At 37.5% G+C, this 18,374-nt stretch overlaps 1 protein-coding gene across 1 annotated transcript in view; it reads left to right on the top strand.

The window, feature by feature from the left end:
- Positions 1-4,632: 4,632 nt before the first annotated feature.
- prpf8 (pre-mRNA processing factor 8) overlaps positions 4,633-18,374 on the top strand; it is a 38,724-nt gene continuing 24,982 nt past the window's right edge. The window contains 10 exon segments of the mRNA XM_052035421.1: positions 4,633-4,753; positions 8,031-8,135; positions 9,564-9,732; positions 10,598-10,762; positions 11,666-11,884; positions 13,286-13,498; positions 14,796-14,921; positions 16,932-17,037; positions 17,147-17,457; positions 17,884-18,073. Coding sequence (XP_051891381.1) covers positions 8,042-8,135; positions 9,564-9,732; positions 10,598-10,762; positions 11,666-11,884; positions 13,286-13,498; positions 14,796-14,921; positions 16,932-17,037; positions 17,147-17,457; positions 17,884-18,073 — 1,593 coding nt within the window. The 5' untranslated portion in view covers positions 4,633-4,753; positions 8,031-8,041.

The raw sequence follows: 18,374 nt of genomic DNA, 5'->3' as shown, positions 1-18,374 counted from the left end.
CTGCAAAAGTGACAACTGGTGTTTCTATTTCTATCTGCACATAATTCTATCCATTTTTTTAAGTGGAAGATGCAAACACTATTGGCTTCCATTAGCCATCATCCATGAGGTGACTGACAACTGTATCCTCAAGTAATTTGAGGCATCACATGGGAGTTTCAATGTCCCCATCATGTCGTAACGTACAAATATTCACTGTTTCATTCTGTCTCCATGTTTCATTCTTCTTTAATTACTCTGCTTTAGTAGTGTATGCACTGTTATTATATGTAGCAAAATCTCGAGTAGCACTGAACAATGCCTAAAATGCAAAGACTGTTTTCCTCAATTAGTGGCAATGAGCAAGTTATCCTGCCTACATAGATTATGGTCTTTTGTCAACCAGATAATTTTTGGTGGCAATAACTCCACCTGACAATTTGGTACAAGAGCACTGACCCTTTTGCATAATTATAGTGAAATAATTTTGACCCTATCCTACATTTAACTGAGTATACACAAGCAACAATCTAGCTTTGTTATTAATTTAGCTTCTACCGATTCTGTGCAGTGATCTTGAAGCGCCAGTGATGGATACTTCTCCTCATTGCCCACCCAATTGAGGCTCGTTTTACCTAACCATCTTGCCAACCTAACTATGATTAAGGTTTCCCACTCACTTTGGATCATTTTCAATAAGACTCCATTTTTTCCTAGCTCATCAAGTTCCTCTTTCACATGACTTCTGAGCAAATATGGAAAGATTTACAATAAACTTTGGTCCAGATTTACAATAAACTAGTTTGGCATCAGGGATGATGCAAGTGTATGCTTTGTAGCCACTAATCTCAGTGTAAGTTTTTTTAAAGTTTTAAAATATTTGCTTAATAGCTTTTCCAAGTATGATTCTGTAGTATCCACATGGGCACTAAGCATATCTTTCCAATTGATCTTTAGTTTTCTGAACCAACCAGCAATTCTAACCATTGGCCATTGTGACATGTAGTGCATTTCATTTGACCAAGAAGTTTATTACATCAAAGGAAAAATGTTGAGGCTCAATGTACTTGTTGTCAAAGGTAGTTCCCTGAATTTTTTACTGTAAGAACTTCAATCTGTGATAGAATAAACCATTGCTGTATCTGCATTCACCTCCACAAATAAATATTTATGTCTATTTTGATTTGAAATATTGCTACTTACCACAATTTCCATGTAGCACAGATACTTGGCAAGTCTAGTTCTACTCTCTGAATTGACTTAAGTGAAATGCACACACCCTCTCTGCTGAACATTTTTTTCTGCCAAGGGTTGCTGGGTTTGGATTTACATTTCTTTGCCAAATGTCCCTTTTCCTGACATATATAATACTTTGCCTCCTTGAGGGGACATGGTAAATGACTGTCAATATATATGTAACGTGAATTTGTGCAATTTGCATCTGCTGGCTTTGTTTCTGGAATGGCGGTTTCAATTCTGCCTTTGACTACAAGTTATCACAATTTCTGTGCCTAGTGATGGGCAAAATTTCTTGCCACTTTTCAATGCCATTTCTATAGAGGCTGCAAATTTTCAAACCAGGTCAACTATAAGGATCTGCATGTTTAACAATTTGGATTGAATCCACACATTATTTAATCCATAGATAAATCTACCCTGCAGCAAGCAGTTTGAGAATTTACCAAAGTTCCAATGTTCAGATAATTCCTTCAGTGAAACAGCCTATTAGTGTTTACTCACTGAGTCAGAGTCATAGACTCTCCTGTTCTTTGATTCCTCATGCCAGACTTGAAACTTTCTACTCTTTCAAGTGGTTTGAAATAGTCTTCCAATTTTTGCACAACGTCAATGAATGAAACACCTTCAGCTTTTTGTGGGGCTACCAGACTAGTAAATGTGTATGCATTCAGTCCCAGAGCCAATCTCAGCCAATAGAATAAACCTCTTGTGGCGATATTCTGTACCTACATTTCTTCCATATGATCCAGAATATCATTTGCAGCAAAGGCAACTTCTATTTTCTTTCTTCCTGCTGTGTCACATGCTTGATTATACATTCCTAGTCTGTCGACATGTCTTCTGTGCTTGAGGTACAATTTTATTCCATTTCCACCGGAACAGAGACATTGCTGCATTCAAATCCACTCTGCACTATGTTCAATTCTCTTGCCATCTCTCTCTATTTCAGTACAATTCACTGCCATGTTCTTTTTAATTGCCACTGAGAGCAGAAATATTAACACCTAGTTCTGTTCTTTTGTTGAGCCAGATCTTAATTGTCGCAACTACAGTATAACCCTACAAGGCTATTTGTGCTTGCAGCTCACTAACTGTATTCATCATATTGTGTTTACGTACTTGTATTCTACCAGTCTTTCTTTGCCTGCTTCCATCTAATACTATACTGCAAGCTTCTCTATTGCTTTTGAACAAACCCATTCCTTTGTGCACACACCTGCTCTTTCCGATGGCTATCCACTTGCTTGAACTCTGGCTGCGGAGTGGCCACTTCTTGAAATGTCTGATCCAGGAAAGTCTCAGCTCCTTAATGCACCTGAACGGACTCTCGCGCTTGAAAAACCTGAAACTGAGTTTAATCTGTTGGAGGCACTTTCTACCTGGGTTGTTTGAAAGGTCCTGAAGTCCCCACACAGCACAGGAATTGCTATCAATAGATCTCAATTTTCCATTGATGATTTAAGAAATCTTAATTTCTTCTCTTGTCTTTTTTAAGAGATGCTTATCATTAACATTATGATTGAACTACCCCATCTTCCCTTTAAAACTCTGCTTCACAGTTTAAGCTATGTTAGTGATTAAACAATCGTTCAACAATTTGTTTTGTAAAACTAAACAAAAGAGCTGGTTATTGACTTCAGGAAGGGGGAGCAGTGCACATGCTCCTGTTCATGTCAACGGTGCTGAGGTCGAGAGGGTTGAGAGTTTCAAGTTCTTTGGAGTGAACATCACCAATAGCCTGTCCTGGTCCAACCATGTAGATGCCATGGCTAAGAAAGCACACCAGTGCCTGTACTTTCTCAGGACACTAAAAAACTTTGACATGTTCTCTTTGACCCTCACCAATTTTTATTGATGCACCACAGAATGTATCCTATACAGATGTATCACAGGTTGGTATGGCAACTGCTTTGCCTGAGACTGCAAGAAACTGCAGAGAGTAGTGGACACAGCTCAGCACATCACAGAAACCAACCTCCACTTCATGGACTAAGGACTGCAGATGCTGGAACCTAGATATACTAAAAAACGAGATGATGGAGGAACCCAGCAGACCAGGCAGCATCCAAGGAGAAAAGCACGCAAGTCCATTTCTCTCTGCTCCCCCTCTGATCTCCAGCTCCTCGACCATGCTTTTCTCCATGGATGCTGCCTGCCCTGCTGAGTTCCTCCAGCATCTTTTTTTTCTTCATCTAGATTCCAGCATCTGCAGTCCTTTGTTTCTCTAGTATTACTGCTCCAGTGTGAAATCCCTTCAAGGATGCCCACTTTGAAGAAGTTTTCTTCCTCTCTTTGACGGGAGTTTCACAAGTCTCTCTCTCACTGCTCCCCCTCCGTGACCTCCTCTACTCTCTGGCTCCCTCTGCTTTTCTCCATGGATGCTGCCTAGCCTGCTGAATTTGTCCAGCATCTTGTTTTTTCATCCACTCCATGGACTCTGTCTACACCTTGCTGCCTCAGCAAAGCAGCCAACATAATCAAAGACCCCACCAAACCCAGACATTCTCTCTTCTTCCCCCCTACCATCGGGCAGAAAATACAGAAGCCTGAACACATGTACTACCAGGCTGAAGGACAGCTTCTATCCCACTGTTGTAAGACTACTGAATGGTTCTTGACTTCACAATCTACCTCGTTATGGCCTTGCACCTTATTATCTGCCTACGCTGCACTTTCTCTGTAACTTTAACACTTTATTCTGCATTCTGTTATTGTTTTCCCCTGTACTACCTCAATACACTGTTGTAATGAAATGATCTGTATGGATGGCACACAAAACAAAGTTTTTCACTGTATCTCAGTACATGTGACAATAAAAAAATATCAATTTACATCCAGCTTCACCTCACCACTATGCCTATTGACCTCTCCCCTGTCTTAAATTGGTCAGCCTCCTTTTTTATTCCAGCTCCAGTATGGGATGAGCAAAAACTTCCCCCAGTGCAATATTGGGAAGATCAAAGCCATTATCTTCAGACACCACCCTCCCCTCCAATTCTAATCCCCAGCCTTTCTTACCTCCAATTTCGAGTATGTTGTTTTACTATTGCTGACCTCCAATCTCCTCCACCCAGCATGAATTTGAGTCCATTCCTCCCTCTCCAACCCACAACTTTCCAGCTCTCTCTCTCTCCTCCATGAGACCTTCTTTAAACCTATTTTACCAGGCTTTTAATCATCCATCATAATCTCTCCACGATCTGCGTTTCGTATGTTGCTGCATTAAGCTCTGTTGAAATGCTTTGTGTTATTCTTCTACATTTATATTAGCAGATCTAATGCACATTTTATGAACATTCTCCTCATATCTTTCAAACATAATAGATTTTGAGATCCACGTGTTCGCAGTGGTTGGAGAACATGTCAATCAGAAACATGCTACCAATGGGCGGTTAGACTAGGAACAGGAAGACCCGCCTACCCGTCTCCGTGTGCCGTGCGGTGGTTCCTTGTTCGGCGGCTGGAGTTAATGGCGGGTTAATGAGCGTTGTCTGGTGAAGTTTCGACTGACGTTCGCTCGGTTGGCGAGGCTGAGGTGTGTTGCCCTCGATCGGGATTGGGTTTCTGAGCTTGTTGCACGCTGGGGTTGGGGTTAACGTGTGCGGCGGTTGAGGGTTAGGCCTGGTGTTCCGGGCTGCGTGGCGGCCTAGTTCATGGTGGCGACGTCGATCGGTAGGTTGGGCACCAGGTTGGCGATCTCCCTCCTCCAAATAATAATTATCCTAGAAAACAATTACCAAACATAGCAGATGTGCTCCCCAGCATGCTAAAGGTACAAGGCACATACGTATATACATAGTTTAATAGCATGCACCATTGCAAGGGTGGTGGAAGCAGGTGCCATTATAATTTTCAAAAGGGAATGCAATATCTACTTAAAGATTAAAAGAATTATGCAGAGAAAGTATGTGGGGGACTAATTGGCGTTTTTGGAGAAATACCGCTGGAACAGGAGGCCAATGGACCTATGTTTCAAAGTTGTTTAAATCTAAGTTGGATATGATCTACTAAGTATGCCAATTCCAGAGTGGAGGTCATACCTAAAATATTTGGTCATAATGCAAGCGGTTGAGTTGGGCTGATCAAGACTGTAGCACAGGAAACATTGCAAAGACGACTGTAAAACATTGCTGCTCATAATACTGACAATGCATTACTTAGCTTATTTAAAGCAGTCACTATGAATACCTGTGGACTTGTGTAAGTGGTAAAATTAAGTCAGTCACTGCTGGCCTTAGAAACTGGACTACAAAAGTAGACTCTGGAACAAATTTTTCCTCTTCCAATGTGAGTTGGAGTGTTTTCTGCGGTAGATCTGTGTCAACAGTGACTTCCAACAAGTTGCCCAACCAGCTGGTCAGAATTCTGACAACAAATCAGGAAGATTAATGCTTTATGTAAACATTTTGAATGAAAGTTAAATAACATAACAAAATGAAGATTGGGACAGTTACGTGGATTAATGAAGATGATGAAATATCAGAAACTTTCAAAATCTTTCATACCCTCCATCTGTGGTGAACTAAAGAAGTTAAAAGAAAAAATATAATTGCGCAGAGATGGGTGACATGCCAGAATATAAGAGCAGCAAAGAATGACTGAAAAAAGAAATGAAGGAAGAAATAGTGTTCAAGATAAAGCTAATAAGAAGTGTAGCTGTGGGCTAGCAAGTCCCTGACCCTTGATGGACCTTGTCCTAGGGTCTTAAAAGAAATGACGTAGTTTTGATTACCAAAATTCCCTAAAGATTTGTGGACGATATGACTCGATTGCATAATAGCAAATGTAACTCCTTTCTTCATAAAGGGAAAGAGTCAGAAAGCAGGAAACTACAGGCTAATTGGCTTAACATCTGTCATAGAAGAATTATTACAAGTAATTATTAATGAGATTATTGCAGGGCACTTAAAAAATTCAAGGTAATCAGTGAAAGCCATTGTGCTTTTGTGAAAGGGGAATCGAATTTGATCAGTTTATTGGAGTTCTTTGAAGAAATATTATGTGCTGTGAATAAAGGAGAGTCAATGAAGCACCATCTTTAGATTTCCAGAAGACATTTGATAAGGTGCTACGTCAAAGCATACTGCAGAAAATAAAAGCTTGTGATGTAGTAGATAATGTTTTGGTGTTGATAGAAGATTGGCTAACAGGAAACAAGGCAAAGATATTGGTTGGCAAGATGTGCTGAGTGATGTGCCACTGTGATCGGTACTGCGGCCTCAACTTTTCACAGCTTATGTGAATGACTTTGATGAAGGTACTGCAGGTCTGGTTGCTAAATTTGCTGATTAAACAAAGGTAGGTAGGAAAATAATTTGGAAGACTACAAAGGGATATTGATTGATTATGTTAAGGGGTAAAAAATCTGGCAAATGGAGTATAATAATATTGTGAAATTATTTATTTTGGCAAGAAAAATAAAAAAGAAACATATAAATGGTGATAGATTTTAGAACTCTGAGCTGCAGAGTTATTTGGGCATCCTAGTGCATTATTCATAAAATGTATCATTAATTCCCAGAGGAACTAAATTCAGTGGCATGGGGGTTATGCCTCAGTAATAACGGCAATGGCAAAACCACATCCAGAATACTTGCGGTATGTGATCTCCTCATTTAAGGAAGGATATAAATGCATTGGAAGCAGTTCAGAGAAGCTTTACTAGACTGGTAACTGAAGTGTGTAGGTTGATTTATGAGGGAAGATTGGAGAAGCTAGGCTTGTATTTGCTGCAGTTGAGAAGAGTGACAATGACTTGATTCAAATTTATAAGATCCTAAGGGGTTTTGACAGGGTGAATGTGGAGAGAATGTTTCCTCTTGTGGAAGCATGTAGAATGAGATCAAATAAAGGGTAACCCATTTAATACAGGTGAGTCACAATTTATTTTCATTGACAGAATATTTTTAAGGCAAACGTAGATGGATTCTTCATAGATTACTAGAGATAGGCATTAATGTAGAGTTGAGGATACGATTAAATGTTATTGAATCATGGAAAAGACTCGAGGGGCTGTGTGATCCACTCTTCCCAATTCTTATGTTGGTACTAATTATCAAACTCAATTGTTATATATTTAAATTTTAAATTTTATTTACAGTGTGGTAACAGGCCCTTTCGGCCCAACGAATCACCGCTGCCCATTTAAAACCCCAAATTAACCTACCTGTACGTCTTTGGAATGTGGGAGGAAACCGGAAGACCTGGAGGAAACCCACACAGACACAGGAGAACGTACAAACTCCTTACAGACAGCGACGGGAATTGAACCCCGATCGTTGGCGCTGTAATAGTGTCACGCTAACCTGATGAAGAGTTGTGCATCTCTTTCCACAGATGCTGCCAGACCTGCCAAGTTTTTCCAGTGTTGTCTGTTTTCATTTAAATTAATTATTTAATTTTCATGTTTTTGTACAAACTTGTTTATGGTTGTTAACTGCATATTATAAAAAAAATATTATTTTAGCATGAAGTTCACTAGCAACATTCCATGTAACTAGACAATCCATTTACAAATTCATTTTGTTTGTAGCTTATTGTGTTTTGGGAGGGCAGAAATGCTGGGGAATAAACAGTGTTATAGCTTTTCATACAGGTGGTTGTTTGAATCTGCATTTTCTAATTTTTTTGGAATTTTTAATGTGTTTGGTACTGCATTTCACACAATTAGAAAATGTTTCATGCTAATGGACCCTGTATTATTGGTGGTTCTTGCACTGGCAGGACACTAACAAACATTTTAACATAGGAACATATAAGTATTCTTACAATTGAATAGATATTTAAAGATATGTAATATGTCATTTCCTCAGAAGCAACAAAAATGGCAGCATTTCCGTATAGGGGTGCACCTGGACCTAATCCAGTTCCAGTTCCTGTACCTGATTACATGTCTGAAGAAAAGTTACAAGAAAAAGGTAAGAAATTTCTGGATTAATCTGTTTTCTTTATTCTGCAGAAAGAAATTCATTTAAAAATAGAGAAACCTTATACATTTCCTAAAATTCAAGTACAGAAACAAATATTTCTAAATGTTTAATGTTTAAATATTTTTGTTTGGTAGCTGTTGTGTGATGATGGTGTGATGAAGCTATGAAAGCTAGTTTACAAATAAGATAAAACTCTAAAGCAGCACTTGGTGTGTTACTGATGAGCTTTAAATTAGAATAAATTATTTAGCATTAAACCACAGATGTGTAGGTGATGTTTTATTGTTTGAGTTCAACCAAAAAGGCTGTGGAAATATGATGCTCTTGACACCAAAGGTTATGGGTCCTGGGCATTTGAAATTTTTCAGAATTTTTTTTTGAAATCGAGCAGTTAAGGAATATGAAATAATGGTTAAATGTAGTTTAATTGAGGAGGGCACTGTTTTTAAAAAAAAAGTATTGAAATTTGAGCATAGACTTTTTTATGATCTAAGGTAAGTTCATCTTTGAGTGTATATTCAGATACCTTGAAATTGCATTTAAACATTCTATTGATCACTTCTTGCTTTAGATAGCAAATGTAGTTTAAAATTCATTTATTCTTAGTTTAAAATATGTCAGACTCTCAGCTCGAAAATAAAAAGTCTAGACACAGTAGACACAACTAAGAAGAGGTGCTTTAAGCTTGTGGTGCACTATCCCTTCAAATATACAGCAAGCAGATGTGTATATTTCTTATAATCCAAGACTGTACACAGTTTCCATTGGTCACTACAGTTAAGAAATTAATCTCAGTTGGTGTATTTATCCTTGCAGACTTTGGGAACATTACTAGTGGTACTAGGTTAAGAGCTGAGTTTGGCATTCTTTGAAAGGTGTTTTTTTGAATCTCTCATTGGGCATTGACAACCAAGCCCACTATGGATGGTTGATTTAATATTTTCTTGCTCAGATATTTAAGATGGATCATTTCTCAGACTACAAAGTATGTTATAGCACATTGAACATGGAATGATCGATCAACTTGTTTCCATTTTCTCCATTGACATCAAACAGATTTGCAGATGATTAACAGTAGACTTAAAAGTAAAATTGAGAGATTGATGTCCATGCTTTGTTTCCATATCTTACACTCAGGTTGTGACTATAGTATCCAACTTGCCAGCTTCCTCTTTTCTCAGTATTTATGCAAGGCCGGTACAAGATATCTCACAGAACAAGAGCCTTATTAGTGGACATACCTTTCTGGATGGGTTGTTGACTGCAGAATTTACTTTTGATTAGCAGTGAATTTAAGTCTTAGAACTTTTTTGAGGAATTTTGATACTTTGTCTCTTTATTGAGAAAGCTACAGTTTATTTTAAATGTGCTATTGCCTCTTCATTTTTCATAGTAGTAAATTATGTTTTCTTCCAGCCAGGAAATGGCAGCAACTTCAGGCGAAACGATACGCTGAGAAGAGAAAGTTTGGATTTGTGGATGCTCAGAAGGAAGATATGCCCCCTGAACATGTCCGAAAGATCATCCGTGACCATGGTGACATGACAAATAGAAAATTCAGGCATGACAAGCGAGTCTACCTTGGGTAAGAAGATGTATTTACTTGAAGAGCAATGACAGTTTCATATTCCCCCTGAAATTGTACTGTGGGATTCTATGCTTCCTCTTGAATTTAGTCTTGAGTGAGAGACATTGGCCCATACTGTATATATGATAATATTGCAAAGCATAATTTTAGAGCTGCCTTCTAAGTCTTTCTATTGATTTTGAAAGTTTGCTCAGAAGACTATTTAAAGAGGCATGAATGTGAAGGTCTGAAATCTGTAATGAAATTATAAAGCATTGTTTTAGCAGTATACCTATAAACCTATCTACTATTAAACCAACAGAAGAAACATATTGTTTTTTGATGTTTTTTAAGATTGGCTTGCTGATTCCTTATTTTGACTGCTGCTCTGCCTTGGATTTTTGCCTACTTTAGAGTCAGTATGTTGAAATGGAAAGAAAAAATCAAATTAAAGGCATTTGCCTGATGGAATCAAATTTGTGTTAACTAAAGAACAAAAATAAACTAAGATTTTGCAAATGTACAATTTTATGTTTGTAGAAGCTTTCTTTAAAAATGACATTGTTGAGTACCAAAATGTATTGTGCCTTCATAAATTTTGGTGCTGGTGTCGAAAAAAACTATTCTGACATTTTATTTTGGAGCTTCAATTATACCCATTTTCAAAGCTGCAAAGTGCTATTTTGTTTATAATTTTAAACATTATTATACATCAGCCATTTTTACTAAAAATACACTGGTCCTAACATATTAAACATACCATCATGATGAATTTTGTCATGTAAAATATAATGTATTTAATGGCAACATCACTAATCTTGTCACAGCATAGATGCTGTCTGGCAAGACTAATGTATTTAAACTATCTTTTCCCTCCCTCCAGAGCTTTGAAATACATGCCACATGCTGTTCTGAAACTACTGGAGAACATGCCTATGCCGTGGGAGCAGATCAGGGATGTATCGGTTCTGTATCACATCACAGGAGCAATTTCATTTGTTAATGAAATTCCATGGGTTATTGAACCAGTTTACATATCTCAGTGGGGGTAAGTAAGGTGTTGGATGTTTCTGAGCTGTTTTTGTAATATTCTGGCTATAATCATCAGGGAATTGTGTCGCACGATGTATGGTGGATCAGTGTTTTGAATGACACCTGTTTTACAATTACCAATGGTTCACGATTCTTGTCAAGGTAAACCATTATTGAACTTGTATTTGGTATTTTACTGAGACTTGCTGATTTCAGACTTCAACCTCCTAGATTTTTCCAGTTCTTCCGATGTCTTCCTGATTTCTTCTGTAGTAACTTTTTCTATATTTTCCATTCTTAGCATCAATGCTGAATATGATTTTCCTGACAAAATGTGAGGTGAAGTTGTACTTCCATTGTGATATTCCTATTGCAATAAAACAGCTGAGATAATGGATTTGAGTTTAGCTAAGACGGTGGCAGCTGTCAAATGGTCAAAGGGAGTTGTAGAAAAATTGTTTGGATGGTTGTAGGAACCTAGAAGAAAATAACAGGCTTTTCCCAAGTAAAGTCTCCTCTAGTTCTTCCATGCATATGCATAATTGAGGAACATTTGACCTATTTCTATTTCCAGTATTCCAGGTTAATGTTAACTCTATTTTGATGTGCTTTATTCTTAGCCAGTTAATAATTAAGTAATTTCATTTGAAATTGAACAACAACAGTTTTTAAGGAATGTTTAATTCTATTCCCAACTGCAGGCTCAATTGTCAGCTTTCACAACCCTTCCACATTATGCGATCACCTTTGAAATCTTATTATACTCGTGAATTAAATATTTAAAGTTCACCATGAAACATTTTCTAAATGAATGCTTTTTATTTCTTGGTGGATAAATCTGTTATATTTCTTTGGCATACTGAGGATCTGTGTTCTGTCATTTTGCTAATGCAATTTTGAATTACTCTTTTATTGCTAGAACCATGTGGATTATGATGAGACGTGAAAAACGTGATAGACGACATTTCAAAAGGATGCGGTTTCCTCCTTTTGATGATGAAGAGCCTCCATTGGATTATGCAGATAACATACTTGATGTGGAGCCACTTGAAGCAATACAAATGGAACTTGATTCAGAAGAGGATGGACCAGTAGCTGAGTGGTTGTATGACCATCAACCATTGAAAGACAACCCAAAGTAAACTTTTGATACTATTTGCATTGATATCAGAAAAGATTGAAAGTCTAATGTAGTAGTAATGTTAAATAGAAACAAATTCTGAGGTTAAGTTATTAACTAGTACATTTCAGTTTGTTAGGTGTGATATCATTAAGACTGTTTCATAACTAGAGGATAAACAAATTCAACATTCTTCTGCATGTTCTTGGATTAGTTGACCATTCGAAAGTACTTTTTTAAGATGCACAAAGAATACTGTATATTGAAAATTTGTATAGTTTCTACTGTATTCTGAACTATTATATCCAAAGAGTGCTTAATATTTTCGATATATTAGCAGCAACTTTCTGCAAGTTGTTGCGCTCAATGTGAAAAAGATGATTGCAGTCAAAGTCACTTTGCCCAAGTAATCCCTGAATACACATTAAACCAATTAAATGTGTTGATTTGATGAATGTTATAATCTAACTTTACTAACATTAAATGTGGAAACCCACACGGATATATACAGCTTTACATCAAAAACTTAGGTATAATTTTATGTTCATAAAAATACCAGTGGACCAAAATTGTTAAAATAACTGATCTGCAGAATTCCCATTTTTTTGGAAACACTATACTAAAGCACTATTTTATGAATCCTGTAGGAGTGAATAAAAGGTCAAAAATATTTTGTTACAGTTGTTAACTATTGTTTCACTCTCATTTAGATGAGGACAAGGTTAGGTTTAGTAATGATCTGAAATGTTGTCAGCATTCCATGTGAATAGGCCTGCACTTAAAGATTGACTCCTGATGAAGTATAGAACCTTTATTAAAACCTTTATTATCTGACCTCAAATTAAATTACTGGTTTGATGAGAGGAGCATGTTAGAGTGGTAAAAGTACTACCTCTATGTTATTTTTAACTTTAAAACTTTATTTATACAGAACGATAACAAGCCCTTCTGGCCCAGCGAGCCCGTGCTGCCCAATTACACCCATGTTAACCTACTAACCCATATGTCTTTGGAGTGTGGGAGGAAACCGGAGCACCCGGAGGAAACCCATGCAGTCACGGGGAGGACATACAAACTCCTAACAGACAGCGGCAGGAATTGAACCCTGATTGCTGGCGCTGTAATTGCGTTACGCTAACCGCTATGCTACCGTGCCTCCCCAACATTTTTATGTCTCATTATTAATAGGGTGGCCCTAAGCTTTAGTGATGTTTATTTCATGAGTGTGGTTTTAAGTGTTAGCAATATTTTCTTCATGGCTGCTTGTTATTTTTCACTCTTGCTGTAATTGGAATTAATTTGTATTAAGTTGACATGATTAGAATAAAATTAACCCATCCAGCATTCTGACAGTCTGGAAACATTGTGATCCATTTGTGAAATATAAATGTTTAAACTGGAAATTTTGTCCCATTTTAGGTATGTAAATGGATCTACTTATCGCCGTTGGCAGTTTACTTTACCTATGATGTCCACACTTTATCGCTTGGCTAATCAGTTGCTAACTGATTTAGTGGATGACAACTACTTCTATCTATTTGATCTCAAAGCATTTTTTACTTCCAAAGCTCTGAACATGGCAATTCCTGGTGGACCAAAATTTGAACCTCTTGTTCGGGATGTGAACCTTCAGTAAGGACTTTTTTTTTAAAAGAAATATTGTGTCAAGCTATTAAGTGAGTCGTTAATTTTGGTGCGAGTTGTTGGTATTTCCAGTAATTATTCTGTTAAACTGTGGGTGGTGGTCTCTCCATAGCCATTGACATTTTGAAAAGATGGAAATAATCAGCTTACTAAGTCCACACTGATGTTGTCTTTCAGGATAGCCATTCAGTATAAAGGTATTTTGGTTTAAAACGATATAGACTGCTTCAGCACAGCAAATTCCACTTTCCAATGATCCTCAGAGTAAGGACTTTGTCCAACATTCCCAGTACTTTTTTTTAAAACCAAACTATTTACTATGTAATGATTTTACAGAGCAGTGGACACTGTTATGCTACTGTCAGCCTCATAATCTTAACCCCAGTTAATTCAGCCCCTTATTTTGGCCTCTGTTCCTTATGATTGTCATCTTTCATTCTTGGTTATATTTTAGTCAAACTGCATTTTTTCATTGAGCAACTTTCGTAGTGCTCAGAACTGCACAGTATGCATTATTTGTGTGTGTATCACATGAATCTACTTGCGCTGCCTCTTAATTACTGATGTTCCAATGCAGCAAGATCCTTTTGTTCCTTCCCCCTTTGTAAAACATTACCATTGAATTTGTGTTTTGCTGCCCAATTGATGTGAACTGTCACTTAACATTTTGAGTTCTTCAAATCAGATATGACCCTATGAAAGATTACTCCATGTCTTTTTGCAGTCTGAAGTTACTTTTCCCCTGGAATTGCTTTAAGCTTCGTAAGATGGTGCCTTATTCAATTTTTTGCACTGTTGTAAAGTTTGACAATATAGTTTTATACAGCTTTGGTTAACCACTGCAGTTCTAGTACGGAAATGAGTTCGTTTCACACTGTTATGGACATTCCTAATTAAACCTTGAATTGACTGCTCAGGAAAGTGTTATTTTCACTTCTTTGCTACGAGGCATAATGAGGTAATGTACCAGCCAGATTGATTCCTAGTCCAACCAATATCATGCATGTGGTGTTGGTTCTTGATGTGTGTTCAGAGAATGTGATAGGGCATTGGATCATCTCTGTCCATCCCTATAAGCCAATAAAATTAAAGTGAGAAGATTCTGTATTTTGAGTTGCGTGTTTCTAAGAGACCATGAAGGCTTATACTATGCTATTTTTAAACAATGTTGGAAAGATGTAACATATATTTGGAACTTTATGCCATGCTGTACAACTTGTCTCCATTTGATAAAGAAGTGAATTATTGCAGGTTTGCTCATTTAAGTTTGGTTTGCCTCTATTAGAGATGAAGACTGGAATGAATTCAATGATATCAATAAGATCATCATTAGACAACCGATCCGAACGGAGTACAAAATAGCATTCCCATACCTGTACAACAATTTACCCCATCATGTTCATCTCACCTGGTAAGTACATGTATTTAAGCCATTTCATGTCTTAGAACGTGCACCAGGAGGATTTAAATTTGCTAGTGAATTAAATACATTTATTACTGTTAGTAGAGAAGGAAATTATAAATCTTTTCAAAATGTCCTTATTTTAACATACCTGTAATATTTCATAAATATGTTGGAGAGTTTGGTCCTGTTATTGTGCATGTAAAGGTGGTTCTGCTATAATGTGATAGTTGTGTTGCTGAGAAACCTCACATTATAGAAAATTGCTTTATAAAGGCAATTTATGATCAATGGAAAAAGTGGGGTTGGGGCCAGAGAGTTTCAGACTCAGAATAAGAAAGTTATTTACCTCACAGGATTTTCAAAAATAAAGGTGTTTTTAATAGCTGTAAGTTTTTTTTACTGCAAGCTTAAACGTGTTAAAGGCTTTATGTTATATTGTTTAGTAGAGTATCCTTGCACAAGAATCAGTAGAAGTGATTGCTTGTCAATTTCCAATGGCCTCCTGCAGTGAAACCAGCAGCCTGTGTTCTTAAGAGACAATGGTATTGGATTACTGCAAGGAGGTTGCATGTAAACGGTTTTGGTTTCCAAGACAGGTTTCTTTCTGCTTGTCAATTTCCAGAGTAACTCCTAAGTGGATTGAAATCGCATTATAACCAATTCGGTCCAGGTAATACAAATAGTGTTCCCTAATTGATCAATTGCATTATATCCAATTCATGTTATGGTAACACGTTACAGCAGAACTACCTGTATAGCAACAAGTAGAAAGCAACAAGTAGAAAGCAACATGGTCAGCGGTCCTAGAAGTTCCCAAAGGCTGAGTTTTTTTTATACTTTTATGTTACTTACATATTTCCTCAAGATTCCTTCAGCCTCTCAATTGTGTTGCTGTTTGTAGCAAAGCTATGACTTTGCTGCCTTCCCCATGGAATACTACAGTGCATTGAAGTGCTGTCTGAATGGCAGGTAACGTGCTTTATACCAGTAATTGAATCTTTCCCCTGGCAGGACTGCTTAAGGCATCAATTAATCTGTTTCTTAAAAATAGGTGATATAGAAACGTACAGACATTTAGGTAGTAGAAAATATAATTGACTTTTGAAGTGTTGAAACTGAACTTTGGAAGTGCTTTATTCTAAAACGCCCATCTTCTCAGTAAACTAAGTTTACAACTAAACTGTGCTAAGTAGAAGGTTCCATATTCATTTCTGGGCCTCAGCTGCTTGCATTGATCTCAGGATTGGAGCTGTATTGTACAATTTGCTTTGGCATGCCTAAGGCTGAGGAAGTGGAAAATAGATTATTTTTTCATTCTGATTCCTATTCAGTGTCCTTTGTCAGGTATATCTGGATGTTGAATGATACTGTGATTTATCAGGCAGTCCAGAAGGGTTTCACCAGGGTAATAGCTGGGATGAATGGCTTAAAAGGGTTGGATCTGTATCCTTGGGAGTTTAGAAGAATGAAGGGTAATCTTATTGAAACGTAAGATCCAAAAGAGAGACAACAGGGTAACAGTTGATATGCTTTCACTTGCGGTAGCATCACAAATGAGGGAACATAGGTACAAGAAAAGGGGAAGCCCTTTAAAAGTGAGGTGTGTAGGAATTTCTTCTCACAGAGGAAGGTGAATCTCTGGAATTTTCTACCCCAGAGGGTTGTGTAGGCTAGATCACTCAAGGATTTTAAACAAGGATGTAATCAATTTTTGAAAGATCAGGGAAGGAAGGGCTGTGTGGAACTGGCACAGAAGAGGAGTTGAGTCTTGGGGGAGATCACCCATACTGAATGGTGGGCAGGCTTGAGCAGCCAGGTGACCTACTGCTGCTGCTATTTTCTTGTATTTTTGTGTTTTCTTACAATTCAACATTCACTGCCTTGATAAAGATCCCCTTTGGATGAAATTGTAAAAGACACAATATCTATGGGACCATCAAACTGGAGAGGATAATTGGTAAAGAAAATCAACATTTGATATATTAGCCTTAACTTAACTTTGAATTTGGATTTTAGGTACCACACACCGAATGTTGTGTTCATTAAAACTGAAGATCCAGATCTGCCAGCGTTCTACTTTGATCCATTGATCAACCCTATTTCTCACAGGCATTCTGTTAAGGTAATTGACAATATGCAGCAGTAACTTTGCTATTGCAATGCAGTTTTCATTTTGCCAGTTGATGAAATGCAGTAAACAGATAATCATATGCATTTGTCTTTCATTTCAGAGTCAGGAGCCGTTACCTGATGACGATGAAGAGTTTGAACTTCCTGATTGCGTGGAACCGTTCCTGAAAGATACACCATTGTATTCTGATCATACTGCCAATGGCATTGCTTTGCTTTGGGCACCAAGACCATTTAATCTGCGATCTGGTAAAACAAGGAGAGCACTTGACATCCCATTAGTTAAGAACTGGTATCGTGAGCACTGTCCAGCTGGGCAACCAGTCAAAGTTAGAGTTTCTTACCAGAAACTCCTGAAGTACTATGTACTGAATGCACTTAAACACAGACCACCGAAAGCACAAAAGAAAAGGTAGGTGGATTTTGCATTGAGCTGCTAGTAGCTGGTAATATTCAAAGCTATTTTGGCGGGGCACTTTTATTAATTCATTGTGGCATCACACTGAGATTGTGAGGGCAGGGTGGGGAGTGGTGTCAAAGAATGGAGCAGAGTATAATCCTTACTCTAAATAGACCAATCATCATTCAAATCAGTTTGCCAATCATGGTTTAACTACCTGGGAGAACCAATAGCATTTACTTCCACGTTGGTAACATGCGTCTCAAGTACTTTTGTTATAGTACACTGTTACCTTCTTGGTCTGGGTTGTTCTTATGTAAAGGATGTTAGACCTTAAAATGAGGAAGAACAAGTCGCTCTCGCTCTCGCCCTCTCGCTCTCCCCACCGCCCCCGCAAATTACATTTAACACTGACATTTTATTTATTTTCTATATCAGGTACTTATTCCGTTCATTCAAGTCGACAAAATTTTTCCAATCAACCAAACTAGACTGGGTGGAGGTAGGGTTACAGGTGTGCCGTCAAGGTTACAACATGCTGAATTTGTTAATTCACCGCAAGAATCTGAATTATTTGCACCTGGACTACAACTTCAATCTGAAGCCTGTGAAAACCCTCACAACTAAGGTAAAAATTATCACACACTATTTTTGCTATAAGCCAACAAACCTGAGGCACAGTCATGAGTTGGACAAGAACTAGAAAACTAAATGTGATATTTAGTTGTTTTATTTTTGAAGATACAAGCTTAAGTATTAAAACATTTCAGAATTACTACTTTGAATTGTTGTTTTCTGTTTTATTATCCTTTCATTTTAGGGGTTTAACACTTTTCAGTATTAAACCAATCCAGTTACATTGCAGTGTTACTGGATGTTTGCAATTCGGTGATCTTGAAACCTAAGCGCTTTGCATAGAAGCTCCAGTT

Source organism: Pristis pectinata, chromosome 21 (genome assembly GCF_009764475.1).
Source record: "Pristis pectinata isolate sPriPec2 chromosome 21, sPriPec2.1.pri, whole genome shotgun sequence".
Classification (NCBI taxonomy): Eukaryota; Metazoa; Chordata; class Chondrichthyes; order Rhinopristiformes; family Pristidae; genus Pristis; species Pristis pectinata.
This window is presented reverse-complemented; position numbering and strand designations above follow the sequence as displayed.